The 14414-nt window shown below is 40.4% G+C and overlaps 1 protein-coding gene across 4 annotated transcripts in view; it reads left to right on the forward strand.

Moving 5' to 3' along the window:
• Nucleotides 1-14414, forward strand: part of LOC311034628 (receptor-type tyrosine-protein phosphatase delta) — a 190870-nt gene that overhangs the window by 105006 nt on the left and 71450 nt on the right. For all 4 annotated transcript variants that reach the window (XM_084042527.1, XM_084042529.1, XM_084042528.1 and 1 more), the window contains exons 5-6: nucleotides 8040-8228; nucleotides 12419-12529. In XM_084042527.1, coding sequence (XP_083898653.1) covers nucleotides 8040-8228; nucleotides 12419-12529 — 300 coding nt within the window. The remainder of the gene's footprint in view (nucleotides 1-8039; nucleotides 8229-12418; nucleotides 12530-14414) is intronic.

The following is a 14414-nucleotide window of genomic DNA, read 5'->3' on the forward strand; positions in this document are numbered from 1 at the left end:
CTCGCAAAAGACGCTATCAGCAAAGACAGGTCATTCTGCGCACCAGTAAAGCCATCTCCCGACAGTCAATAAACATTTACGTTCAAGAGCTCTGCAGGCTTAATCTCCATCACATTAACACAAACACGCACTCGAAATCCTGGTTCGCATCGAGAGTCAGCACACCTGTTATCGCTAGTGATGTGCTAAACAGCTCATTTTGTGCAACCCGTTAGTCTGCTTCCTTGTGCGCGTCATCATAGCCGAGGCAACGGGACATGTTTGAGAAAGCAACATGTCAGCAGTTTGGGGTCATTAGGCAGGTTTTATAATGAGTCATTTTCACCACCCCCATTTCTTTTTTTCTTGCCATCTGCACCTGTTTGGCTGGACCTTAGCTAGGCGAGTTTTTGAATGAAAGCCCCGCAGGCTGTCCATGTATATGACCATGGGCAAGGATCACAAGAAATACAAAGCTATGGGAGTGGAAAGAATGAAGTCTTGCTGGCTGCAAAGAGATAGCTTCTGTTACGGTCGGGGGTAAGGCAAATGAGTTCAATTCATTTACTATAGATTGTGGAATGAAAATAGGAAAGGAAACGATGAGCAAAATACCACAATGTCCTAGTCAAAGATAAAACGGTCATGTGGGGATAAGATTTACCTCTGCACTGGTTTGTGGGCAAAATGATGGATGCATACGGTGGGAAATAGAACTCTGTTTAGTCTATAACAGTGTGCTCGTTGACTCTCAGTTTGGGAAATTTGAACCAAGCTGCAGACAGCTGATAAAGCAAGGGTGGGCTTGGTTTTTAGAACTGTCAATCACAATGTGCTAGATCGTAAAAGAATACCTTTTTACCACAGTGCAAAGTGTATTTTGTAAGTAGAGCGAGGAAAACAACAACGGGGTGAGTGAGAGTGAAGAGGATAAACAGAATGTTGCAGAGAGAGAGAGAGGTGGAGAGAGAGCGAGAGAGAGAGAGGGAGAGAGAGAGAAGGGGAACAGATGCTGTCATAGAATTGGCACAAAGTGGAATTGCCGCCCGCCTTTGTTAATCAAGAGCTCTTACATTTGGTTGAGTAATTTTGTTTGTGCAAAAAACAAAAGCGTAATTAACAGTTCCCTCTCTTACGCCAAAGAAAACATAATTGAATACATCAGTTGAACAGGAGCCGAGAGGAACATTTTGCTGAAGAGGATCCAGGTCACCGCTGAACGGATGTATTAACAAGGTTTTGCGGCTAATTTTGCCGGAGAACAATGAATAGTGGGTTTGATTCGAATGAACGCTGTTGCTGTGGCGATGAGTTCGAAATCAACAAACATCACAGAATTTTATGTCAGAAGACCAAACCAAAGCAATGGCATTCAGCACCAGCAAACTGATGTCTTAGCCCACAAAAAGACCCCCAGAGTAATTTGAATGGTGAATGGCTACAATCACATATTATGTTTTTCTGTAGACACTGATTAACCCATTCAAACCAAATCTGTGTAACCACTTAAACCATTATTTTATACTTTGGCTATTCAAAAATAGCAGATATACAAGCTCATAGCGCGGCACTATGAGCTTGTATATCTGCTATTTTTGAAAAATCGTGAACATTTGTGCAAATCTTTGAATATATATATATATATTTTTTTTTAAAGCGAACAACGTTTTACATGGGTAAAACGGGGCCAAAATCAGTGTTGAGTCAATGTCCAATTCCAAAAATGCATCAAAGCAGGAAGTGTTTCCTGGTATCAGTACCCCCCATACCCCCATCTCACCAAGTGGACGCCACAACAAAGGCATTGGATGTCTGCACTTATAGGTCAGCATTGCCCAAAGCCCATAAAAGCTGTATCTGAATATACTATAAACTACGGTAGGTCATTTAATTGACCAATCAGCAAGCCATGCAGGCAAGCCAAACTAAGTCAAATGAGTGTCCTTGTGAGCGAAATGGACATAATTAACATGATTAACATCCAAACCCTGCAATATTCCACTATATGCTACTATGCTATGGTCCGTTTGTGGCTCTGTAAGTGCGGACAGAGCTCTAATCACTGTCCCTCGACTGCAAATTACATGCTATGGTGTGGTCGAAAAAAATGGATTTGTGTTGAAGCAGCTGAGAAAATAAGCACTTACTGCTGTCACACTCCATGGATAATGCTTTGTGCCCCTGTTTTTGTGCTGAAAATCTTATCTGGCAAGGGATGGCAAAGAATCAGATTGAATCCCACGCTGGAACTGCTGGGAGAAAAATACTCTAAAGAAGGGAAGACCGAAAAGAATATGAGACAAATGCGTGTCATACTTGAGGACCCTCACCCCACCCAGCACCAAATTCCAGTTGTCCGATAATCCGAAACAACAATGTATCTCCTTTCCCCAACATAGCACCTCAACAAGTGACCTGTGACGGCCTCTTTTGAGATGATTGCATCCGCTCAAATACAATCCAACAAATATATCTTATTATGGCCGGCAGGGGATTTTCCCTGAAGAATAACCTCAACCATGGGGGGGAAAGTCTTGTTCTGCCTGGAAAGAAAAGAGTCAGACTTAATCCAATCCTCATTGGCACAGACAACAGGGCTAAAGCCAAAATGTGACCGGAAAGGGTTATGTTTTTTTATGGCTTTGGTTGGAAAGTCCATCGCAAAAAAAACGAAAATTTCCCTCAAACTCGCTTTGTACTTGGTACTTTTGGAGTCACATGATTTGAATGAAGGAAAACGGCACCCACCAATAAACTGTGGTTTTGTATGACTAACGTATAGTACCTTTTTATTCAATTCAAATGTATTTTGTTTGATTTGTTTTGTATGATTTTTATAGACTTGCCAATTGTGGTTTTCGATTCTGGAGCCCCCGTGTCACTCGATCACCGGCACTTAAGCAGATGTCAAACTGAGGCTGACAGTTTTGGCCTGGGTTTTCTCAGCTGGGTCACTGCACCATGCTAATGAAATACTCCCCACAGAGATAACTGCATTAGACCTGTAAACAACACTGGCAGACAAACACAGACATTCACACACAAACACACATACCCACTCACCCACCTGCTTCTTTCCACCACCGCAGAAAGTGGGCCAAGTTGGTCGAGTAAACAGTAACTAATCTCATTCGAATGTTATCCCTGTCCTCAGACACTTAATTAGCGTGATTTAATTAGTGTCCTCCCAAGGTGACTATTACTTGTATTTGTCACTTGTAATTACACCACTCAGCTAAGGGACGAGCTGCCAGGGGTGAGGAGGGTTATTTAGGGTTATCATAATGGGGAAGAATAGTTATAATGCACTTGATGTACCTACTGTAGGTCAACAACTAAAACCTTATACTTACTCGGAGTCCCCTTAACGCTCTATACTATAGTCCCCCTCCTGTTTTCACTCTACACTAAATATCTTTGCCGAAAAGTGCCGATCTACAAGCTCACATCACGACACGTTGTGAGTTGTTCACCCCAGAATATGTTCATGTGATTAAAGTTTGCATCTACAGTAAGTAGTTTGGGCAGTGGTGCTGTCCTGTGCCAACACGTCATCGGCCCTGAAATGGCGACTGATGTCATCGCTGGTACAGTAAAAGTGGATTTGGCGGCGTACAGTTTGTTTATGACTGATCAATCTGAGATAATCAGCTAATGGACTGAGCTCACGTCCGGTGGCCTCATGTCTTGAGCAAAATATGCTCACGGAGGTAATATTTAAGCCAGTGTCCTTTTTACACACCTCCCATACTTGGCATCACATTCTTATATAGCCTTAGAGGCTTGCAGTGGTTAATGTGTGCAAATTGTCATTGGGAGTCCTTTTATATCAAGCACCAGCACTCAGCACTTCTGTGGAGGTGACTTCAGCATTTCTCTCCCTTCCATCTCATTTAGTGTGTAGATCCATTGTTGAATATGCCGTATGGGTCTTGAACACGCTGTAAAGCAGAAACTGCCCTTGTCTTAGACTGTCCTTGAGATTGCAGTTCTCAGCGAGGTTTGGAGGGGGGGGGGGGGCTCAAACTTACACTTTTTTCCCCATTTTTTATCTTGCCATTCAGCTGTGACCTTGATTTGAGTGGCGTGGCCATGCATGTCCACCTCAGGTATATACGGAGATACAACACAGTCCCATAGACAAATAATCAGTGCACTATGAGCACACACATACACTCATTCACCCGCACACCCCAAACTTTTCCAATTTCCAATCCTATCACAGGATGCAGACCGGAGTTCCTAAAGCAGTAATGAATTAGTCCTTTGCAGATAATTTATGTGACCACAAGTCGAAAACCAAGCCCCTGACTGTTAATGGAACTGCGAAACATAGCACATGGGAAAAATTGCTCTCTGCCTGGCCCCATTCGATTAATTATTTCATTCTTCTTTTTTAACGCTTTGTCAATAGCAAACAAAAAGAAAGAGAAAATAAAAGTATAACTAGCATCATGCCTGTGCCGCAAATTAAATGGCAATTAATCCGATTTTATTTAGGTTCTCTGAGACTCATGAGGAAAATGCCTCTGCAGTTCCCTTGATTTGAGTTGTTAATCACAGCAGAAGGGTCAGAGTGGGTTTAATTTCCTTCCCTTTATTTATTATCACAGCGGCGGGAACGTGCTTGAGTCGCAGAAGTAGCCAGACGAGTTGCGTCTTCAGCTCAAGGTTTGCACTAGCAAAGTCTACAGATAGTTCCCAGCTGATGTCATGGCTTTGTGGCAGCTCCGGAGGAGCACGAGTGCACTAAAGAGTTGTAAATTACTTTTCTGGGCTAAGCAAGAATGTGTTCAAAAGGCCAGAAACTGTTGTAGCAGACCATTTATTTGAAAACGCCCGGCCCCGAGCCACATCAGCTGTCCATTCTGTGGTCCAAACCTAACATAATGCAATACACTGCAAAAGAAGGAAATCACAAACTGATGTTGCGAAAGGCGCCTGTAGTATCACTATCACAGCCTCATATATTATACAGTATAATGGTCTTTTCACTGTTGGCTGTTTGATAATGAGTTCATCTCTGTTGGTAGTGTGAAAGGAGTCAGGGGTATTGCAGAGTGCCCAGCTGTGATCTCTCCATAAACAGTTAAAATTAGAAATTATGACCATATTGTTGCTCTTTTTTTCTTTCCTTACAACAACCAATTATTATATTCAACACCCACCCGTGCTCCTAGGCAAGCTTCTAGCTGTTGTGTTTGATCAGGTATACACTTGAGTCACGCTAAACAATGGACTGATTGTCCATTTGACCTTGAAGAGCCTGTAGGGAGTTTGGAAGGGTGCTGCGTTTGCACAATTAATTTCTTTCCTCCTCCACCTCCCTCTCTTTCTCACACCTTTGCGAGTTCATAGTCCTTTCATTAGGCCATTTCTTAATGGTGCTTTAGTATATTTTTTTTACCAAAGCGAAAAACTTGCTATGATCCTTTGCCATTTTGTATCTTATTGCCCGTCTTGATATTTTGTGTTGATCAAAAACATTTTGATTTAGTATAGTTCAGAGCGTTAGTAAGCAGATTTGCATAATTGTGTTACTTTATGAAGAAAAAATCTTATTAAACAGTGCCACATCAGACAGAGCCCATCCTTTGTTTTCACCAAGTAAATGGCTGAGAAGAATCTAAGATAGATATGATCAAAGATATGATTCAAGTACTATGTTTTAGGAATTTCGGCTAGTAAGGTTTACTATGTTGGTTAATGTCTGTTGATCATTCTGTCTGTCCGTTAGTCGGTTGGTCCGCCTACCATATTACTTTTAAATCAAGAGATATCAGAATATAACTACTGTCTGTATTTTCAGGGAATGTATTGTGCATCTTCATGTTCCACAGAGGATAAACCCTACTGATTTTGGTGACCCGATTGCCATTACTCCAGCACCACTGTTAGGCCTGAATTGCACTTGCTCACAAGACTAATAATCAAATTCTCAGACTACCATGACATTTGCTGAGCATATTGATGCTCCCTAGTCCCTAGAGGAAGATCTATTATGATTGTGACATGTTCTTTAGCGCCACCCTCAGCTCAGGCTTATAATTTCTGGCCCCGCTAGCGGCAATAATGCTGGCAATGATGATTGTTCGGTCTGTTGGTCATTTGGTTTGTTGTGGGTGACCGCGGTTGGTGTTGGGCTCTCATTGGTGTCGCTTAGCCCCGCCTCTTATGTGGGGCATTATTTCCTTCTCTATCATGAGTTTCTTGAAGCTGCTAAAGTGCCCATACTGCAGCTAGCATGCAGCCCAAGAGGTAGTTCAGTATTTTGTGGGGGAAAAAGCTACAAGTTTTAATTGAGCAACACAGGGTCAAGGTTATGTATGAGTTTCTTCTTGTAGGACAAGCAAATGTGATTCTAGATGCCAACAAACTTTTAATGGGAGTAAACCCCTGTGTACACCTCATTACCTTAATGGCCAATGAAAGATATAAAGATACTGAAGATATTGCACCATGCTTCACACAGCATGTTGAGGACTTAATCGGCACTCAGCATGCAGATAGCTACCTTATATGAGCTTGTTTTGAAGATCCAGCAGCAAAGAACTTGCAGGAAAATGAATACGATTGAAGGTATGTCTGTCATGGGCACCAGAATTCATTAGTTATTTGCAAATATGGAAGACATGGCATGAAAAGGCATGAAATCCTTGTACTAGGCTCTCTTGAAACATACAATAAACAGTGCACAATGCTTCATTCTCCAGCCATTCAGACAGGGAAAAGGGCTTGCAGAAGAAAGTTTTATGGTTCAAACTGAAGTCACTTATTTGTAATGAAGTCTAATTCTGAGAAGATTTATCCATAAACGTATACTGCATTGCCAGATACACAAAAGCATTGTTGGAAGGCAGCCATCATTGTCATTGGCTGTTTGCAGGCTACGGCATCTCAAAGCTGTTCCCGGACTGATGTGTCCTCATGAAAATTTAATGAAGGAAAGCGTTTCCAAAAGGTGCCGTTTACGAGAGCATTGGAAGACACTAATTAGCCATATCACAACTTAAAAAGGTGTGCACAAACCGCATTGGCATTCAGAATTGGGAGGTCTTCTTTTGCAGATTAACACTTTGCTGACATTGTGAAGCGGCATGCGTATTTGCATACAAGGATCTCACAGCCGGCAGAATATTTCACAAGGTTTTTCCTCTTACTCTGAGGGGGGTAGACTTCCTGTTAAGAGCCTTGAGGACCAGGCGAAGCCGGCGTAGATCTTTGTTTGTCTACTTTATGTTTTGTTAAGAGAATACGTTTGGATCCGGGAGCTATGGCAGTTGCTGTATCTCGTCTTCCATCTCTGAGAGGAGAGAGAGGCAGCCCGCCGCCCCTATTCACGCAGTAAGCTGAACAAGGCGGCTTATGCAATACAGAAAAGCCACCTGCCATCATCAAAGAACATCAAAGAGGCAGTATATTCATAAAGATAAACATGCACATCCAATTCAAGTGAATATACTGTCTGTATGGCTTTTGTATGTTCCTTGCCATAAGCTGTCAACCCTTTTTTTTTTTTGCAGAAGGCCAGATTTACAGCATATTACTCAGTGAAGATAGCTCCGTCCCTAAAACATTAATTGAATTCTTAAGGATAATTGTTCTGTCTTCCATTTTCATCTTTTTTCTTTCTTTTACGTCCGTGTCAATACTTACGTCCTTGTCAATACTAAAACATTGTAATGGGCAATGTTATGTGCAGTCGTTCACATGAATAAAGATATATATTATTAAAATAATTATAATCTACTGATGATTTTCAACGTTTGGGAGCTAATGGCAAGCACAAGGAAGAATATAAAATATATTTTATTTATATATATATATATATATATATATATATATATATATATATATATATATATATATATATATATATACATATATATATTATACACGTATATCCTGATAACTTTCCGTAGTCTCTATCTTCTCACTTCTCTATCTATCTACTCTCCAGTCTGTCCCTCCTCTTCATCGCTCGGTCATTGCCATGGACGTGAGGAGGGACGTGGTGGCGTGCTCAATGTGAACTCTGGTGTGTCTCCTTGTATCCACAGAGGATCAGCTGCCCCTTGGTTTCCCCACCATAGACATGGGCCCTCAGTTGAAGGTGGTGGAGCGCACGCGCACCGCCACCATGCTGTGTGCCGCCAGTGGCAACCCTGACCCCGACATCTCCTGGTTCAAGGACTTCCTCCCTGTCAACACCACCAACAACAATGGACGCATTAAGCAGCTCAGATCAGGTACGGTTTCCACGTCGCCACTGGAATTTTCTTTTTTAAATCACGCAACAACAAAAAAAACAACAACCTGGGTTTCCTTCTCGTTACTTTTCGTTTCGTTTCCTCTGATCTTCAACTTCCCCTCTGTGGTCCCTTTTGTTCTTCTTGTCCTCTTCTGGCTACTTTTAACACGTTCTTTTGCTTGGGTTTTGTAGGTAATGGCATTGTTTCTCTACTAGTTCCTCTATTGCTCTACTCTCTGTGTGTGCCCCGGTGTGTGTTGTCTGTATAGCGTCTGTGTGTCTCCCCTCGTCCTCCAGCGTTGTTGCCATGAGCTTTCGGGTTTCGTCCCCCGCGTGTTTGTTGGCTTCTGTCCCTGACTTCCTCATTGCTCACTGCTGTGACTGTTTACAATGGGTTCAGTTGTTGTTTATTTATTTTTTTATTTAACTTTTTTGAGTTGATTCCTTTTCCGCTGCTTCCATGCAGTGATTTTGACAGATGCATTCTCTTCATTACTTATGACTTTTTGTGTTTTGTTTTACTCAACATTCGGCTTCATTCAGAATACCCATTAGTGTCAACAATCCAGTTCATTCTGGCTAAAATAGAGAATCTTGCAGAATATGAAAAAGGCATGAATAGAATTTAAAACAAAACAGTGTGACTGAAAATTCATTTTGTTCACCATTCTTTCTGAATTTATTTGTATTTCTTTCTGGATATTCTAATTTCAAAATGACATTGACTCTGTTTGAGAACTATCCTCAGATCAAGGCTACAGTACGTTTAATTGGTACAGCGTTCTGGACACTAACTAGCCACAGTAGTGTGTAAAATCCCATAAAGCTTCCCCTGACCGCTTTAATAATTTGAATCCACAAACCCTGCTTTTGTCTGTGTAGACTCCAGCTTTTGCTTATATTTGCCTGTGGCCTACCCTAATATACACATTTCTAATCCCCTGAATATTCCTAGTTCTACGTTATTATTCTCACAGCAATAGAATATTAGGCCTAATTTCCAATAATGATACTAAAATCTGAGCTTTACAGCCTTGTTTACCAGCTAGTAGCAAGCTGTTGACTCTCACACAACTACTGCTAAATCTTCTATATGTTTGACCACCTGTGTTCTCAGATTTCACAGTTGTCCTATATGTTAAATCGTCTTGTTAACATCACGTTTGCCTTGTTTTCAACAGAAATGTGTAGAATTAACCCGCTATTTTTCAATGTGCGACTTTGATTCACATAGAGTTGACGAATTAATAAAAGCTTGTCACTAAACTTACGGAATATAATCATATTCTTATGCTGTCTTTCTTCTCTCCGTATTTTTAAATCTACAGAATCCTTTGGTAAGTGCTTAGTTCTGAAGCACACATCACCCCCCACTAATGTTCATGTTTCCAACAACTATTAAAATGCATGGCATGCATTTTACTAACAGTCAGTGTAGTCACAGAGTTACCGTTAGGTGAGCACAAATACACACACACATACACACACACACACACACACACACACACACACACACACACACACACACACACACACTTCCCCTCACCCTACACCTACAGTGTCAGCCAGAGAGGTCACATCATCACCAAAACCTTAGCGTAGCAGATCACATGACCTGAGTTGTACTGTAGGTACTTCTTTGTCTCTGTTATACTCACTCCACTGACCCACTTACTCAATCCTTTAACACCAGCACTGTACTGTATGTGTAGATGTTTTTTTGAGAAACAAAATGTTTTTAGGGAGGTGACTGCAACTTCGCAGAGCTCAGGTCAAGCTAAAAGGGTTCCAGGTCTCTTAAACGAGTCCGCTGTCCCTCTTCATTATGCCAAGTGCTGAGAGTCTTTCTCCTCAGTAGATGCTCCTCAGATGCCATTGCCACTTCCAAAATGGCACCTTACCCTGTGGCACACCACTGTACAAGTTCTTCTCTCTGACCTATGATTTTCCTATGATGAATCCTGTCTTTTTTTTTTTGCCAATAAGAGTACAGAAAAGTTCTCCCTCTCTTTCTCTCTCTCCTTTCTCTTTCCTCTAGTACCTCTATTTACGTACCCTGTTAAATCTAATTTGATTCTTCTTCCAAAGCCCCCAGCCTCTATCTTCTCGTACTAATGCTTCTTCTTTCTAATCTTATTTGCATTCATATTATCCACCCAGGTGGTACACCAATAAGAGGTAAGAGTGCTGAACTGATGTTCACAGAATGAAAATAAAACAAATTCATTCTTGCTGTCAACCCATCCATTCACTTGAATCGCCTCCATTTTTGTCCTGTTTACCAACTCCAAATCCCATTTCCTTTTCCTTCTTATTTGTCCTGTTTCGTTGACTAAATTTATATTCCATTTTTATGTCTATGCTTTATTTACGCCTTTGTATTTTGGTTTTGAGAGCCTCTTCAACTCAGTTGTGATATGCTTGCTCTGGCTCAAATAAGCATATCCAATGACAATTATTTTTTTGAACTCTATTTTTTCGTTCATTTTTGTTTTATTTTTGGCCATAGCGAATCATGTGTCCCTCTTTTTGTCCAACTAAAACAACCAAGCATTTTTTTCCCCTTAGCTGTTCTTGTTCAGCACTAAAACATACGCACAGATGCTGTGGAATCACGCAGGCATGCTGAAGACAACATTGCCTTTCCTATGCTTTTTTTCTCCCAAAGAATTCTTTCTATCTTTGCAAAAAAAGATTTTTTTGTTTTTTTTCATTTCTTCTATTTGCTTTCCTCTCCTGTACCTTCTACAAAAAAAGCCCAAACAACTACTTTTTTGATAAAGTTTCTGCGGTGCTTTTTTCCTCTTTCACCTATTTTTCTTACTTTTACTGGGTTTGAAGAATATTTTACTTTTTGACTTTTTTTTTCTTCAGGGTTTGAGGGAAGGCAAACAGTAGAGTCTGGCGAGGACCTGATTGTCTCATTTTTGCCGTGTGACATGGAGGTGGAGAGTTGTTGATGCATAAAGCCCTTTTTCCCCCGGGTCATGTGACACCACACTGCTGATCCCATTTGTGGATTTTTATGGGTGTCTTTTGTAGCTTTCACAAGCTAAAGCAGTGGTTGGTTGCCTTCTTGTTGGCTCAGGCCACCATTTTGAATTTTGTCTTCTAATACAATTGCATTTTATTTTTCAGCTAAGGGTTGTCAGAAGGTTGTAAGTTGTGCCGACATACATTTCTTGCTATTTGGGAAGATTTGCATGTCAAAACTTTTGTTACAGAGGGTTATATAATGGTTTCGCCTAACAAATCACTTTGCAGAATATTTTTCACATAGATGAGCAGCATTTTTTTATTTTTTGAATGCGCTGCATTTTTTTAAAAGTAACTTCACCTAGTTGAAGTCCCAAATTATCACGTTAGATGAATATTTACTTGATCTGTGATTGAATATGCTAAAACTCATACCTAAATTTCTTTTTTTTCCAAATGTCCTCCCTTGTTATGCTGCTTTTGTATACTGTAAACCTCTTTTGTTTAATCCATGCTTCCCTGAAGCAGTATCACTCATCCCCATATTGACCAGTCCAGTGACATGTTGTATATTGTAGGGCTTGCCCGTATGAAATTATTTCTTTCTTTTTTACATTGGCGTAAAGATGAGTGCCTCCTTAGACCCTAAAATATGTATTCAGACCTTTTCTCTCCTGAAGCCATCAAAAAGGTAAACGTAAAATAGACAAACACAAGAGCTTATGAGAGTTTTCCTTGGTTGGTTCTTCTTCCCCTTGTTATTACTATAAACCTTTTCACCGGAACATTATTGATGCAGTGATGCCTTTGTACTATTCAAAGCTATCTCTAATTCATGGTACTTTATTTAGCCTTAAATTAGGTATCTGGCTGTGATAATGAGGGCATAACTGTTGAAATACTAGAGCATTTCCGGACATGTTGTGCATTTATATAAACAACATAGTTTACTGTTGCAGAAACGAACAACTGTAGCAACAGAGAGACAATTCAAAACCACATTCTAACTAGTAATTAGCAAACCGTACTTCATTTGACTTTGATTACCTGCACAACGTTCTTAAAAGTGTCCCAACTACAGCGAGAAATATGTTGGCCCCTCCGAATAAAAGCCAGGTTTTTTTGTGTTTTTCTTTCTACTTATGAATATGATTCAGATTGGCAGATGTTTAACCAGCTTCCTCCATCATCCACTTTTTTATTCCCACCCAGGGGCCCTCCAGATTGAGCAGAGCGAAGAGTCCGACCAGGGGAAGTACGAGTGTGTCGCCACCAACAACGATGGAACCCGCTACTCCGCCGCAGCCAATCTATACGTCAGAGGTAGGGAATGATCTGAAACAACAGCGGCACTCCATGCCAACGTAATATATCCTCCTTGAAAGAAAACACATAAAACAAGACCTTTAAATCATATTATTACTTTGATGAAATGAGGTAACAATGTTGAATAATAAAACCAAAAATGCTGATAAAAGCTGAGTTGCCAAAGCAGTCAAAAAGGGTCCACATTCCATGAGGTCATTGTAAGTATGCTGCTTTTCTTGCACTTAAACCTACTGTACCTGCATTGATTTGAACCCACGTGCTCTGTTGTGTTACTGAGTTTGTTTCCTTGGATTCTCCTAATTGTAACCGCAATGACTTGACTGCTTGCCGTGTTTACCTGCTGTACTAATCACCTATCAGTCCTGACCGCGTCGGAGGGGTGTCGGATGAAACAAAAAAAAGAAAAGCCCCCCTCCCCTTCGCCAGTTCCAATTTTTTCCCCAGCGGTGAATTTATCCTCTCTGATGTCCTTGTTGTTTCTCCTAATGTCTTTTTTTGGGTTTCTTTCTTTCTTTCTTTTTTCGCCTATTAAGCAACATTGGAAGGACAAATTTCAACTCTTTCTGTCAAAGTCCAAAAATACATTTTGGGAATTAGTTCAAATATATTTCTACTTGAACTGTATTTTATTATTTTACAGTGTTGTAGCACTTTCACTGTTACTTCTCCATACTACAATATATTTATAGATAGTGTGTACATTCTTAGCCAGCATATTAGTTATCCCATATAAACTTTTACACTAGGATTTGCAATGCTGTTCAGTTTTATGGTTAGTTAGCAGTTATAGTCCCCAGTGAATAACCAATAAATTCAGCTTAACTATTAAACATCATACAAATTACTGTTTGCTTAAAATGATAATCATCTGCCAGTATTAATAAAGATAGTAAGAATACTCATTAACTATATAGCGTTAGTTCAAATTAACTTAAGCTAACCACATAACTGGAACAGGATTGATTTGTTCAAAACTAAATATTCTCTGTGGTTAAAATGTTTAAATGCTAATAGGTCTAATATGTTAGAGTTTTGTTTCAGTTCTCCCGGTGCCAGGGAGATAAAAATGATTCCTACGCACTTTTGAGACAGAAGGTCCTTCGAATTGTTTTCAAGTAGCATTTGACCACCTTGAACATGGCCTTTTTACTCTCTCTGTGTTCCCTTGTTTTTCTCCTTTCCTCGTTTCATTTTGTTCTGCATCAAAACCCCCACATCCCTCAGAACTACGAGAAGGTTGGTGTGTTTTTAACTTTTTAACCATGTCACAAAAAAACGAGATATTGAAAGTTCATTCTGTTTGCCACAAAAAAAGAAAAAAGAAAATCATCACAAGTCATGAAGAATTCAAATGAAATAACTTTGGCTGCATTTCAGTTTTTTATTTTCTTCATTCTCTATTACTATATATTTTTTGTATTTCTACTGATAGTGATATACTACTGTTGTACATCCGGTGTGTCCATCACGAATGCCCCCACCATTGCCAGAATGCTTGACTGTCCAGAAATGTGATGCATGTTTACATAAGGAGGACTTTGCATTGTTGGGGGTTTGGTGGGAGGGACAGACATATTTGCATCTTTTGGAGGCGCTGTTTGCATGGCCACCTGTTTATGCTCCACGATCTCCTTACTCTGTCCCAACCACAAGCCCTCTTGTGTCAGTGTTCCTGCTGGGCTGTGCTGTAATAAAAAAGAAAAGAAGTATGACATGTACTGTACAGTAGGAAGTATGTGTTTGATGTTAATGGGCAGCTGAAAGCGAAAGCTCCCTTTGTCCATGAAAGCGTGGCCATTCTAGAACTAGTTTTATTCTCCTTTAGTCTCTGTAGCCACTTAACCAGCACTTAGTCTGCAAGTCTCCCTCTGTTGGTCTC

This window comes from Gymnoscopelus microlampas (genome assembly GCF_963454915.1).
Source record: "Gymnoscopelus microlampas genome assembly, chromosome: 19".
NCBI classification, from domain to species: Eukaryota; Metazoa; Chordata; class Actinopteri; order Myctophiformes; family Myctophidae; genus Gymnoscopelus; species Gymnoscopelus microlampas.